Below are 15,386 nucleotides of genomic sequence, written 5' to 3'. Positions count from 1 at the left end.
ATGGTGTGATATGGTTGCTTAGCACACTGTGTGTTTGTGCGCGTGTGGTGCCAGTGCAGTGTTTTGTGTGGGGAAGGTCTGGGTGTGATGCGTGTCTGGGGATATGATGGTGTGATATAGTTACGTAGTACACTGTGTGTATGCGCGTTTGTGGTGCCAGTGCAGTGTTTTGTGTGGGGAAGGCCTGGAGTGTAATGCGTGTCTGGGGATATGATGGTGTGATATAGTTACGTAGTACACTGTGTGTCTGGTGCCAGTGCAGTGTTTTGTGTTGGGAAGGCCTGGGGTGTGATGCATGTCTGGGGATATGATGGTGTGATATGTATGCGTAGTACACTGTGTGTTTGCGCGTGTGGTGCCAGTGCAGTGTTTTGGGTGGAGAAGGCTACTGGGAGGTGTGATATGAAGGGGAAATGCATTTGAAAACTGTGATGCAGATCTGCTGGAGATTTTAAAGCACCCCCCTCACAACAACAGAACCCCCACGCCCTAGGACACCCAGCCCTCGATAACCCTCCCGCCCCCTTCGCCCCACACACACACCACAGCACCCCCTCCCTCTATTGATCTGAGGACAGAGGAGAGAGGCAGCAGAGCCCTGGCAGGCAGGCAGGGCGGGAGGGCCTGGGGGCTGCCTGGGTGGTCTCCCTCGCTCCCTTCGGTTGCTTAGCAGCTAATAATAGGAGATGCTTGTGGGGTAATTTGCCTCTTCCTCAGCCAATGGGGGGAGGCAGGGCCCTTTTCCATCCTAAACCTCCCACCCACCCAGCCGGCCCCCTCCCTCCCTCCCCCCAGCCTTCTTTTCAGGATCTGTTTGGAGGTTGCTTCTCACCAAATGTCGGTGGGACTGCCTGGGAAGCGGAGCTCCGAGACCCCCGCAGCAACCCTTCTGCTCCTCGCCTCCACTCTTCCGCGTGTTTCGGGTCTTTGCAGCTGGTCCCTCTTGGAGTGTGTACAATTTGTGATGTTTCCATCTTTTTGCAAGGCGTGATTTTCGCCTCCTTCGCCGGGGATTTTTTTCATTCAAAGTCTGCATCGAAGCAGAGGGAGAAAGGGTCACGGCAGCCTCCCCGAGGAGCTGGGATGCGGGAGATTTGGATCTCGGAGGGGTCGCCTCCATGAGCCCCCCTGCCCTCAATGGATTACCTCCCATGATCGCCTTCCGGTGACTTCGCTCGTGGTTTCTGTTTTGGGTGATTTTTGGTTCATTTTTTCTTGCTGCTGAGGATTGTGGTTTACTCTCCACCTCCGCCACCACTTTTCCCCCCTTGTGTTTGGATCCCCTATGGCATCGGATCTTCGGGCTCCCCCTACGCCCCTAGGAGGGTTTGGGGGGCAGCCCCCCGGGTACAGCGCCTCTGCTCCTACGGCTGTCAACCCGGATCTGCAGAGGAGACCCAGTTACTGCCACGCAGCCTATGCCCTGAAGCAGATCTGCAAGGTAAGAAAACCATCAGGCTCATGCTGGGGGGTCACTTACAGAGGAACTGCGGGGGGAGGAGGACGCCCCATCCATTTGCTAAAAAGAGGGATGTGCGCTTTGGGAACCAGTGGGATCTGGCCCAGTGCGGGTTCAACATATGGCACAATTACTGCAGAAGTGTAAGTGCAAAAGATTTGTCTTTTCGAAATCCAAGGTGCAGAATATGAATGAAGATTTGGGGGTCACTGCCAGGCTGGCAAAAGCACATTAGAACTAACCGTTCTCTGTGCGGGGGGGGGCGGGTGGAGGGTTCTCATCTCTTTCCTCCAAACACAAAGTGCTGGATACATTTTTAAAGGCCAAGAAAATTGGGACTTAAAGCTCTGCAAAATAAAACCTCGGGGCCGGTGGACAGTGCACCTCCTCTCTCCTAAAGAGTTACCCATGTGCCATGTCATGTACCAGCAAAAGGAGGTGCCATCAATTCAAGAGTTGGGGGGAGGGATCTCCCGGCTGGGACTTAGAATGGAAGAAGATAGGTAACTGTTTATCACGTGGACAGAAGGAACCAGCCGTCACTCTTGCTCCCCATTATGCAGCAGCCAGGGGGTCTCCCGGCCCCTTGCGCAGTCACACGAAGACACCTTTTTGTTGTCTGCGGAACGGGACAGGAGGAGGTGGGCCAGACAGCACCCTCTGGGAAAGAAAACAGCCAGAGCTTACTCTGAACTGAAGTCAACGTGAGGGCAAAGGCTTCTGGGAGATAAAGTGCCTGTGCCCCGGGGTGCTGACATATCAGGCAGACTTTGAAGTCCGTGCATATGGAGGTCACGGGGTGCACAACACCCTCCAGCCCCCCTGTCTCGATGCTGCAGATGCCTCGATTAGCCTGCCCGCCACTTGGGGCCCGAGAAGACTGCTTATGTTAATACTTGTATTTTAAATGTAGACCTTTTATGGCGGCTTAAAGAACCTCACTTAACCAGCATCGGGGTTTGGGGCTGGGGGAGCAGGCAGCAGATGTTCCCCTTCTTGGGAGATCTGATGTGTGCCCCACAGCTGATGTCTGGGGGCGGGGCGGGGGGCTCCCACCATCCTGCTGCATGTTTTGTTTAGAGTAGGCGGTAGGTCCGTTTTCTCAGGAATTCAAGTGATTAGTGTTTTTTTTCCTCTGCAAGGCGCAGGGCAATCAGTGGATTGCAAAGCGGAGGAGGGCAGATGGGGGGCGGGAGTGCTAGCTAGCCGAGCAGGGTCTGGGGAAATGGTGGGGAGAAGATACTGTGCGGGCACTGTGTACCCCATGTCACCCTTCCTGTTTGAAGAAGTCCGGTATCAGATTAGCTGTTCCCAGCCATCACCCTCCTCCTAACACACACTCATCACGCGAATTCCCAAGGGGTGCTATCAACTAGCGCCCTGAAGGGTAGCACTCAAGCGGCAACATGAACACGGGTCTCAAAGACTCGCAAGCGGCCCATGAAAATAAGGCAACATGCCATGTCATGTTTTCAGTTAGGGTGTCTACGATGCCACCTCTCCCCAAGGCTTCCGTGGGTACCGTATATGCTCCAGTCGACAAAGCTCTTCTGGAAGCATCCGAGCGACTTTTGCAAAATTTGCGGCGGTTTGCATCAAAGGACCGTCAAGTATTTTGATTAGTGTTAACTGAAAATACTCTCTTTCAAGGCGCTTGGGGAGGTTACTGTTCGCCTAGTTAAGTGCACATAGGGCAAAGCTCAACGGAGAAAGATTACCGAGTGAGTAAAGGCCAAGCTGGGGCTATCATGCGGCGAGCCCGGTGCTTTCCCGTGCCACCATGTCGCAGGAGTTAAAGATAGTGTTGCTGTGGCACTGTGGCAGCATGGTAAATGGAATGGTATACACAGGCTATACTCGCCAGGTGGCTCTCGTGAAATGAGCCGTGTCCGCCCCTATGATCGGGGTGGTCTCCACTGCGCGAATCTCTCGGTGATCCATATCTGGATTTTAGCAGGGGGTTTATTGACGCTCAGTGTGTTGTGTCCCCCTGCCACAGAGAGACACATCTCCGATCCCCCAACCGCACACCTCTTTCCGCAGCCGAACTGCCTCCTCATAATATTCATTCGCTTCCTACTGAACACAATATAACACTCCTACTGCGCTTCCATCGCCGGCCAGTGCCTCGCGAGCCCTTTCGGGAGGCAGCGCGCTACCTACGCTGTGTAAAGCCCGGCCAGTAGCACGTCCAGCGCTGGTAGCGTGCCTGGAAGCCTGGCCCGCCACATGCCATGTGCGTCCCGTGACGCGTCGCCTGCCCTCTGTCCCTATTTTACCCCAGCGCTCCCTCCCGTGGAATGCTTCCTGGTAGGACCTCTGGGAGGGCTTCCATTGGCTGCTACGGTTGGACTGCCTGATCCACCGCACACTTGAATCCATCCCGTGCTACAGGATAACCACAAAGAACATGTACCAATTAAATGGACACATGATGACTTTCGGGTGTAGTTATTTGCATCTCTTCTTGGGGGAGTTGTCGAGTAATGCACATGATGGGCGCTGCTCTTATATAGCAAACATTTCTGAGCTATAGCTTGGAATCTAAAGTGGGGTCCCCCAGCTCCCCGCGTACACCCCCGCCTCTGGCTTCTGAATGTATGCTGAGCAAGGACTGTGTGATATTGCTGAGGCTCACGGTAAATGCTGTATTTCGTGTTCTTATACTCCCGATAACCTCGAACTGTTGTGTCAGGCTTATAGTTGTGTAGCTGGTTGTAGTCTTGGAGCAAGAGTTGTCTGGGTGATTGAGCTTTGGATCACTAAAGGGCGTATGGTTTCTGTTGACTGATTGTATGGTTGTATGTGGCCTAAAGTGTTGGTTGTGGGGTAGTTTGGGCCTGGTGTGGCAAGGTAGACGGTGTGCTCATTTTCCGGTAGGTGTTGTTCGTGGAAGGAGCGATCGGGATTGACCTGGCAAGGGATATGTCATGGCTCGCAGTTTTTTTAATGATCTGTGGTGTAGCATTGCATAGTTTTGTGTCAGAAGTGTGGTCAGATGTAATTTTGTAATATGAATTGTGGAAGGAGCTGTGGTATTGGTGTTCCATGTGTGAAGGTGATGTGAACACACTAGTTTTGTTTCCATGGCATGTAGTGTGGCAGGCGTTGTGCTTGAAGTCATGTATTGTTTTACTTTTGTTGCAAGCCCGTGTACTGTGTGCTAGGTGTTGCATGATGCTTAGTTTTTAAACAGGTGTGGCTCGGCGTGAAGTGTTGGCAGGGTGTGAGATGCTATGTAGTCTATGCCAGATGTACATCACTCTGCTGTTTCCCGAAGTAGGTGTGCGTGCAATCAACACCCACAATACAATTAATAGGTATGGAAAGGAGTGTAGTTTTGTAGCAGCAGTGGTGGCATATGGTGTCGTTTTCAAGTAGGAGGTGTGGCTGTTGGCAGGTGTTTCATGTGATGTAGATTGCTAATGAGTACAACATGAGTCAACGGTTTCTGGCAGGGTTCGTGGTGGATTGGGGAGTAGTTTTGTGGCAGGAGGTGTCGTTTTTTGACGGGTACTGAAGAACTGTAGTTTTCCGGCATGAGATGTAGTATGTGCCCGGTGTAGCTTTTAGTTTACTCTTCTTAAAGGTGTGTCATGAGATGTAGCCATCGTTTTCTGGCACGGTGCTTGGTTTGGGAAGTAGTTTTCTGGGAGGTGGTGTAGTCTTGTGACAGGTATGGAAGAGCTGAATCTTTCTTGCACGAGTTGTTATGTTATTTTACTTGGCATTTATATAGCGCCTTATATATCATTGGTATGATCTCAAAGCGCTGGTAGCTTGCCCGTCGGGAACCGTAGTTCAATAGTGTCATATGGTGCATGGGTGCACCGGATATGTGTGCAGCTGGTGTAGTTGGATGAAAGCTGCTTTCTAGCGATAAGTCTGGTGCTGAGGAAATCAGTGGATGTGTGCAGTCTGGTGGGTGGACACTCATACTGGGTTCTGGCTGCGTCAGGCCTGAGCAACGCCTATGTGAACAGCTAGGCTGGAATGTGCTCAGCTAGCTGCGTTTTATTAGGGTGATGAGGTATTTGTGGGGTCGTATTCGTAAGTAAACAGCTAGGCCGAATTATCAGGGGTATAGCTGTGCTCTAGTTGAATGATGGTGTATAGTAGAGAGTAAGCGTAGCAGTGTGATATGGTGGTTATCTGTAGAAGGGCCTGAGACAAGGCACGTGGACAGGACAGTGGGGACATACATAGTGACATACGGATAAACAGTGACAGGGGTCGATACAGGTATATATGGGGATACAGATATATACGGGGATACATATATATATATATATATATATAATATATATATATATATAGTGTTTATAGGGGATACAGATATATGGCTCCAATTCCACCCACTCTGTCCAGTTCCATCCACTCTGTCCAGTTCCATTCATTCTGTCTAGTTCCATCCATTACGGTCCGTTCCATTTGTTTCATCCAGTTCCATCCAGTACCACCTCATTCCCTTCAATCGTCCAGTTCCATCCATGTCATCCATTTCCATTCATCCAATTCGATCCGCTCCGTAACTCTATCCACTACATTTCATCTACTCCATCCGTTCCATTCGCTCCATCCACTCTGTGCGTTCCATCCATACCGTCCATCCGTAGTGCAAAGACTTTTCCATTTACTTACCAGAAGTGCTTTATCCTATTCAAGACTTTTGCCCATTGACTTTGGCTTAGCCTATTGAATCGAATAACCCTTCTATTGAACTCTAAAAGTATCTGCACTGTTTAAGAAATGTGTGATCTTTTGTGTTCTAATAACCTTTGCCTTTTACCAACTTTAAGAGTGTTCTGCATGCCAACAGTAAGATATTAATGTCCCCAGCACCCTTGTTACTAAGTCACCTGTGAGTGTAGGTTGTGCCTGTGGGCTATCCCAAAATGGTCTTGTCTGATTGAGAAACTCAAAGTTTACAGCATTGAAGTATATTTGTGTGTTACTATTCTATTGCTCCCTTCTGATGAAAGCTTTATAACTGACTGATAAATAAATTAATAATTGTTTATGCAAGAAACCTTGAGTGTAAGAGTTTATTTAAAAACCTGTAACTATGATTCTTTGTGTAACTCCACTACAGTTGTAGTTTATGCCATGTGTAGCCTTGAGTTTACTGTTCTTACAGGTGTGTCATGAGATGTAGACATCGTTTTCTGGCAGGGTGATTGGTTTGGGAAGTAGTTTTGTGGGAGGTGGTGTAGTTTTGTGACAGGGATAGAAGAGCAGTAGTTTTCTGGCAAGACATGTTGTGCCAGGTGTAGCTTTCGGTTTACTTTCCTTTACAGGTGTGCCGTGATGTGTGGCCATAGATTTCTGCCAGGGTGCTTGGTTTGGGAAGTAGTTTTGTGGGAGGTGGTGTAGTTTTGTGACAGGTACATAAGAGCTGGATTTTTCTGGCAAGACATGTAGTTTGTGCCAGGTGTGGCTTTGTGTTTACTGTTTTACAGGCGTGCCATGAGATAAAGCCATAGTTTTCTGGCAGGGTGCTTGGTTTGGGAAGTAGTTTAGTGGGAGGTGGTTTCGTTTTGTGACAGGTATAGAAGAGATGTAGTCTTCTCGCAAGAGATGGTCTAGTTTTCTCGCACAAGTTGTTCTTTATGCCTGGTGTAGCTTTGAGTTAACTGTTCTTAGAGGTGTGCCATGAGATGTAGCCATCGTTTTCTGCCAGGTTGCTTGATTTGGGAAGTAGTTTTGTGGGAGGGGGCGTTGTTTTGTGAGAGGTGTATAATACCAGTAGTTTTCCGGCAAGAGATTTAGTTTGTACTAGGTGTGGCTTTGTGTTTACTGTTCTTACAGGTGTGCCATGAGATGTAGCCATCGTTTTCTGCCAGGGTGCTTGGTTTGGGAAGTAGTTTTGTGGGTTGTGGTGTCGTTTTGTGACAGGTGTAGAAGCTTTAGTTTTCTCGCACGAGTTGTAATTTGTGTCCGGTGTAGCTTTGAGTTTACTGTTCTTAGAGGTGTGCCATGAGATGAAGCCATAGTTTTCTGCTGGAGTGTTTGGTTTGGGAAGTAGTTTTGTGGCAGGTGGTGTAGTTTTGGGACAGGTATATAAGAGCTGGATTTTTCTGGCAAGACATGTAGTTTGTGCCAGGTGTAGCTTTGGTTTTCCTTTGCTTACAGGTGTGCCAAGAGATGTAGTTCGGGCAGATGTGGCATGCGCTTTTGGTTTTGCCGCAGGTGTGTTATGGGGCACTTCATATGCCAGATGACCTGCATGTGATATTGTTGTTACGTTTCATTGTAAAATGGCACCCCCCGCACACGTCATCGCCTAAATACCTACAAATGGTGCAATCGCAGTGTGCGCAGGTCTCCATCATGGCTGGCTGGGTTTGCTGGGTTTATTACCTCTTGGCCGTGCCCCAGTCCTAGCATAGTACCCTGTCTTCCCAGACCCGGGGGTCCCCAGGACTGCTGCTGAAAGCCGCCTTTTCTCTCTGAACACCTCATAGACACATGCCTTTGCCAAGGTAGTGGTTAGAAGTAGATCTGTGTTTTTTGCAGCGTCTTCTGGGTGTTCTGTGATGTAACTGCTCTTGTTTCCCCCCCTCACCTTTCCTTCCAAAGGGAAAAGCAGCGGGTCAGAAAGCCCCTCTCTGGCTCCGGGCTCGCTTCCAGGCGCTACTCTTCTCGCTGGGCTGCCGGATTCAGCGGCACTGCGGCAAGGTACTCTTCATTGGCCTGCTAGTCTTCGGCGCCATGGCAGTCGGACTGCGGGTGGCGTCCATCGAAACGGACATCGAGCAGCTCTGGGTGGAAGGTAAGTCGCCTCCCTTGAATGTATATATGTTTGGGCTATGCAGGGTCTCCAGCTTGACCCTGCTGTCTTCGCATCTCCTACTCGCCTTCTTGCGTTTCCTTCACTGTTCTCACCTGCAACTCTTAGCGAGCCCTTTCATCTACGAAATGCATACCAACTGCTCTAAACAATTATATTGGCAATGCCATGTTTGGACACATTTTCATTAAATCTAAAGGACCAGTGCCCACCGAGAAATACCAGAAAGCAGACACTTGAAACCCATCTTCATTTGCAAACCTTTCGACCATAGTTTAATTAAACAATAACACGTCTTATTTTACACATAGCCCACTTAAAACCATTTCACAGTTCCTAGTGTGTATAAGTCTGGGGTTGGGGGTGGGAGGCCTTCTCCTTTCGACCCGGCTCCAGCTGGTGGAACCATGTGACCTAATACCATGGCGTGGGGCTACTACCCCAACCCCTCTGGGGGCGGGGGGTCGGTTGGGGATAGACCCCGTGCCCACCCGTCCATGTCCCTGTATCTAAGTATCTGATGCCTGTGAGCGTCGGCGGTTGGGCTCCCAGACCCCCAGTCAAAACAGGAGGCCATGAGCTCATGCCTCCGGCTGCCAGCTACCACTGAACTCATCGGGTACTATGACCACAGAGACTGGGGTGCCCTCTGGCAACTTCTCTTGCCCTTGATCCCCTCCTTCATAGGCCATGCACCCCTAAGCACTGCCCTCTCCGCACCTCGACTCTGAACAAAGCTGGGGTAATCAGAGCAGAGACAGACCGATCACTTGGGGGCTCAGGCAAAGTTATGCCATGGCCCCGTGAGTGCCGCATGCAGACATACTGTCTCCTGTCAAATGAGAGGCTGCCCTGGCTGCAAAATGCTTCCCATGGTCTACACTACTCAAGCCCAGTTAGGTGAGCATGGGCACACTCGGCCAGTGTGGGAAGGCTGGGACAGAGTCAGTCGCTACCTCTCATTACTGGCCCTTACCATAACAATCGGGCAAGCAGACGGGAGCACATTGCCGTTTCCTCGTGGAAACATGTGAGAAACATGATTTCTCTGTTATTAATAGATCCAGCGTGTTCACTCCCGCCCCCCCCCGCCTGTCGACCTCTCATGTGGGAACTATTTAACAGTTGGGCTTTTCAGGTTTTCTTCTCTCTTCTCCCCGTCGTGTGCTTGCACAAAATGCGCCCAGGGTGCTCCCCTCCAACGTCGGCGTTATTTTCTAGGGCCGTACAGGGGGTGCAGGGTTGTTTTTAATTTTCACACCCTTCATGCATTCCTCTTTTCCCCTCCCCCAGAGCAGGCCTAGGCTTTTTAGCAGCAGATGTGTTCTGCGTCCCATCCCCCTCGGCCCACCGCCCTCTTCCCCTGCCTGTGTGGTCCCAATTTCCCAAACTGCTCTTGGATTTCCTTCAACAAAAGAGGGGACTTAGCCCCGCCCAAGGGAAAAAAAAACCCGGAAAAAGACCCCCACCCCCCACACACATGACTGCAGTAAAGTTTACCCACCTGTTTCACACAGTAAAGGAGTCAAAGCAGCTGAACAGCAAAATAAAAACATGCTTCTGAGACCCCCCACCCCCTCTCATGTGAGGCCACAAGCCCTGACCCCTCCCAACTCATGTTGTGAGCAGGAGCGAGGCTGTCACATGGCAGCTGCGGGGGACTATAAAGAACGGTTGCATTCCGGCTCACTCTCGCGCCCATCACGGCGAAGCCCCTGTGCAACCAGCCCCCCTGCGACAAGTCCACACGGACCAGGAAGCATCCTGATCCACGCCTGAGAGGATGCAGTTACGGCCTCCAATAATCACCGCTGATAGACTATCAGCAAGCAGCAGGGAGACAGACGGGGGCTCGCTCTCTTTCCTACACCTCTCTTTCTGAAATGTGTATGGCATAACAAATAAAATGAAGGTTATTTGTAATAAAGCGAAGTATGCACAGGTTGGCAAAGCCACTGTTACTTAGTTCACACGAAGTTAAAAACAAACACAAAGTTCATCGCGCCCACTCATTAAACCCTAGCTCATAGAGCACCGCTTCTGAGCACTCGCTTTACATATGTGGCAGCTGAGCTAGTAGTAGTGTGAGCGCAGGGTTCTTGTAGTGTGCTCGACTTTGTATTGGAGAACGGTTCCAAGTGTAGACCGAGTTTCCTTGCCTTAATCGTAGCGTGCCAATTGTTTGTAGTCGCCTCCCCTCCAGTGTATATATTCTTGATTCCTCGGTTTCCCGGTCCTCCGTTCACAGTACATACATGTGTTTTCCCATGCCTGTCACTGTTTTCATGTCCCCCTCTGGCTGTTGCTTTTAAGTTACATGTGTAGTTCACCCTACCTTCTTTTCTACCATCTCCTCTTCCCTGTCACCCCATATCCCCAAACACACGCCATATTATTGCCCTGCCCCTGCTTGTGATTTTCTGTTGCTACGTCTGTCTTCTCCCTTCCACGTGACATACGCCTCTTTCACTGCCACTTGCTCTCTTTCGCTCGCTGGTCTACCGCGCCTCCACCCGATTTATTTTTTATTGAATTATTTGGGTTAGGTTTTAACAAGGAAATAAAGATCCACTAATCAAATAATGCGCTTTTAAACTAAAGTACATATGCCTCATTAACATACTATAGAACATGTCCATCTGGAACCATGAGGGATGAACCAGGCCCATGGTCTTTCTCTTGGATGCTCTTGCGCACCTGGGATTTACTGTCCCATTTCTCCATCCAACTGCCCCTATTGCCCTGTTACTTCCTGCTTTTGAGGCCCGTGCTGCAGAAAGGAGCGTGACGCTCTTCCAAGGCATACATTGATGTGCATCTATTTCTCCTGGGTGGGGCTTCTCTTCACCTTGCCCCCATGGACCATGTCACTGTGCATCTCTCTCTCCTTCCTTCCTTCTTTCCTTCCTTCTTTCCTTCCTTCCTTCCTTCCTTCCTTCCTTCCTTCCTTCCTTCCTTCCTTCCTTCCTTCCTTCCTTCCTTCCTTCCTTCCTTCCTTCCTTCCTTCCTTCCTTCCTTCCTTCCTTCCTTCCTTCCTTCCTTCCTTCCTTCCTTCCTTCCTTCCTTCCTTCCTTCCTTCCTTCCTTCCTTCCCTTCCCTTCCCTTCCCTTCCCTTCCCTTCCCTTCCCTCCTCAGATGTTCCTCAGAGCTGCTTCCTCTGTCTGCTGAGTCCCTGGAAGGGGGATGTGTGTGTCACATGAGGATTGATGGCATGCATGTGCTTGAATCGCCTGCTGGCCTCCACCAGTGGACTTGTATTGCCATGGGGGGATGTAGCTATACCATGTAGGGGCATTTGAGCCCATGTCAGGGTGTATCTGCGCGCACCGGGTTGTGTTGGTCCGCAAAGCATTGGCTACGGGTGGGGATACATAGAAATGGTGTATCACCCCTCAGTACGGTGGTATGATTGTATCTCTAGCACTTCTAATTGCACGCATGCCCACTTGTTCTTCTTGCCCCAGTGTATAATGTTTCAGATGTGAGCGCCCTGTGCTTTTATGGCACATGGCTGAAACTCTGTTGTGTCATTAGTTAAAGGATTGTAGTGTACAGAGTCATTGTTAAAACCCTGCTAGTGGCCAAGGCATTATGATGTTGCGACTCGCTCTGTTCTCTTTGGCCATAATTGTTTTGTGAGACTTTGTGATTTGTTACCACATTGGGACGTTCATAATTCATTGCTAAACCCTTGTAAGTAACTGCATTGTAAAGCAGTGCCCTGCCTTCTCTTGGCATGAGCTATGTTGCTGCCGTTCGTTATCTGCTTGTCAAAGATCTGTTGTCATCAGTCAATGCATTGTAACGTCACATTGTCCAATCTCTATCTTCGTTGGATTATGCTTTGGGGATGTCATGGTTGAATATGCAATTCTCTGCAATCACTGGTTCGTGCACTGTGCTGTTTGCTACCATTAACACAGTGGCATGGGGGCCAGGAGGTAAACGGGGTCTATCTTCAGGCTGGAAGTTAAATCCCAATAGGTTAAACAAAGGTTACATGATTTAATGAACCAATCACAGGGGAGACATGAATTAATCTGGTTTCCATTCAGCAAAATGTTTTACTTTTGTGTTCCCCATCCTCAGTTTGAAACATGAAAAGTGTGAATTTTTCAGATGATCTCTGGGGGCGAAAGACTGGTTTATTCTACATAATATGTGAAGGGATGACATGAGACTCAAACTTCACTGAGGCCCAGTGGTATTCAAACTGTGGGGCTGGCCCCCATAGAGGGGATCCCAAGGCGGTCCAGGTGTGGTGCGAACCACTTTAAAAAGGGAGTATGGTTACTGGTTTTAACAGAAAATAAAAGCAGTTACAGCTTGTGAGTGGGGGCCTGGAAACACTATGCCATTCACCAGGGGTGGGGGATGCAGTATAAAAGAGTTTTCATACCACTGAATTTCAAGTACGCAATGTAGAGCGACAGAGCGGCGAGGAGGTAACAGTGCAGCGTGAGGGTGCGTTGCTCAGGGAATAGCTGGAAAGGAATGTGACGGGAGGTAATGCCAGAACACTATAGTGCTGTGTGAACATATGACACGTGAAAGGTGAGTCCATATATATACTGTGTGCAGTGCTCCACGTTCTGCCTCAACCCTGCTGGCCGCGTCCATGCCAGACCAGAGGCGCAGACAGGGTAGGGCCTGAGCAGGCAAGGTTCACCCAAAATCTGTAATGCCCACTCAGCAGCTCTGTGTGGGCATTTACAGATGTTAATAACGCTGCGGTGGGCCCAAGTACATCAGCTTGACACTCCACTTGTTAGAAAATCCTGGCTACACCTCTGTGGCAGACAGGAGCCAAGGCCACTCACTGGGGTCGTTGGCTGTCAGGCAGGAGTCTGGGAATCCAGTGTGTTGGCCTGCCAGGAACGGCAGATGGCTGTGCTGCTATGGGTGTGTCTTGTTTTGTTCTCTCTAGACTTGGGCTTGCTTTCCTTTATTATTATTATTATTATTATTATTATTATTATTATTATTATTATTATTATTATTATTATTATTATTTTGGTATTTATTGAGCATGGACCTACCTTCGAGAAGAAATGCAGTGCTTTACAGAGCTATCCAACAATACAGATACATAACAGAGCTGATTAAGGTTGGCCTGGCTGGGACTTCAGCAACATACAAAAAAGGTTCGTTTGGTGCCATGGAATTGGTGCCAGAAGAGCTGTGTCATCCCCCAAGAGCCTGCTATACCCCCACACGCAGCTAGCGAAGGATACCTTGGCCAGCACCACTCATTGCCATGTTCCTGTATCAGATGGCAGACTCTGGCACCCGCTTGCATGAGCAATCCCCACAGATTCTCAGTTTCCTGCAGCACGTGCCATCGGACCAAATGTAGTTTTTCTTCGTTTGGTTCCGGTCTTGGTGGCGAATGAACTATCGAGCAGATATAGACTGCGTAGAGTCTGAATGACAGCCTTTTCATAGGAACACAGTACCCACCACCCATTCTCTAATTCGGGCACATAAATTGGCCAATATTTTTATTACTGTTTTAAGGAAACAAACACTCCAAGGAGAAGCACATAAACAAAGAATTCTGTTTTTGTGCAAAAAATAATTGCGGTGTCGAATGAAACAAATGGTTTGCTCCATTCGTTATACAAATTCTAGCAGAAGCAAGGCCAAATAGCCCAAATGCCTGTCCCCGCTTGGCCTCCAAAATTGGGGAACAAGCAGATCCACCCTTCTCGATTTACTGGGGGTAAATCCGGTCTGCACACCCGGATTTCTGTCACTAGACCGGAGAGAAAGGGGTGCGTGAATCTACAAACCTGTCGTTTTAATAGGCCAAGAAATGGGACTAGAGTTGAAAATAGAAAAGGTTACAAAATTGCCTCAAAATCTGCACATGGATATTACATAAAAAAGAGTCCATTGATTGTCTTTATCATTAAACATTACATAAAAAGAGTCCATTGATTGTCTTTATCATTAAACATTACATAAAAAGAGTCCATTGATTGTCTTTATCATTAAACATTTCTATCACCGTACTAGATTGGATGGCGTGAGGCAGGTTCTGGTCCCTGTGGGTGGGCGGACATTTAAAGTCCTCTGGAATCTCCACTGTGACCTGCAGTCCGAGCAGGAGCAGAAGGGGGCCTCAGTGACATCCCCGATGACTACATCTCCCAGAGTCCCCTGCTTCCTGCTGACCCTGGGGTCTGGCAATCAGTTCCACACTGGTCGGGGCCAGGGTCCCAACACAACACCATGCCTGCCTCGTGTCCCCAGGCTCAGGAGGCTCTGGGGACACAGTTCTGCGTCACTTCTCCCCGTTGGCCTACTTCGCGAGCCGAAACTACGGGGCAGCATAAGCCTCTGGCTGAGGCATTGAGGCCTCTGCACATCCTTGACCACCTGGCTGTAGGCCTTGGCTGCTCTAATTGGGTGGGGGCACATAAAAGGGGGCCCAGGAATCCAGGCAGAATTTCTATGAAAGTAAAATCTATTCCGGGCAGGCCAGTTGACTGATTTATAGTGGCGAGGGTGGTTTAATTTTTAACACAAACAATCGAGCCTGCCCTGGCCTTTCAGAGAGGTGCGCCGCCGCCGGAGCTCCGGGAGAGGGGGGACATTCTTTCCCCCCTATAAAAGGGCTCCGTTCTCCGAGGGCCGCTTTCAGACCCCAGGCCTCGTAAAAAGTCTTCTGTGGGACCCGGGAAACGACTGGGGTGGGGGAAGGTAAGAGTGAGGAGGGGGCGGATTAGAGGCGAAGAGAGAGTGTGGGAGAAGGCTTGAACGAAAGAATCAAAGAGACAGTCAAAGCTCACGAAGGGTGTTGTGAGAGACAGCGATGGCGAATACGAAGGGACTACAGGATTGCAGTGATAGAAACAGAACACGATGAGGTCAAAGGAGTGAAATAGACGACGGACAAAGAGAAAGCGCCGACCAGGTCACACTGGTGGGAAGTGCAACATACTGAGGAGCAAAACAAGCAAGCAATCTATGGCACGATCGGAGAACGAACAAGGCCCAATAACCTTTTCTGTGCAATAGGTCCCTCAATCAAGGCCTAGGCCACACGAGTAGAATAACCATTTGCATATCAGTTTGGTCCCACCCAAAGCTCAGCCCAGCTCCAAAATGCTGGGCAATTTTCCTCTGAACAGC

At 49.6% G+C, this 15,386-nt stretch overlaps 1 protein-coding gene across 1 annotated transcript in view; it reads left to right on the top strand.

The window, feature by feature from the left end:
- Positions 1 to 786: 786 nt before the first annotated feature.
- Positions 787 to 15,386, top strand: part of PTCH2 (patched 2) — an 82,588-nt gene continuing 67,988 nt past the window's right edge. The window contains exons 1-2 of the mRNA XM_069642354.1: positions 787 to 1,441; positions 8,039 to 8,231. Coding sequence (XP_069498455.1) covers positions 1,286 to 1,441; positions 8,039 to 8,231 — 349 coding nt within the window. The 5' untranslated portion in view covers positions 787 to 1,285. The remainder of the gene's footprint in view (positions 1,442 to 8,038; positions 8,232 to 15,386) is intronic.

The sequence above is a fragment of the Ambystoma mexicanum genome, chromosome 1q (assembly GCF_040938575.1).
Source record: "Ambystoma mexicanum isolate Mex_15411 chromosome 1q, UKY_AmexF1_1, whole genome shotgun sequence".
NCBI lineage: Eukaryota > Metazoa > Chordata > Amphibia > Caudata > Ambystomatidae > Ambystoma > Ambystoma mexicanum.
The sequence above is the reverse complement of the archived record's forward strand: the minus strand, read 5'-3'. Positions and strand labels throughout refer to the sequence as shown.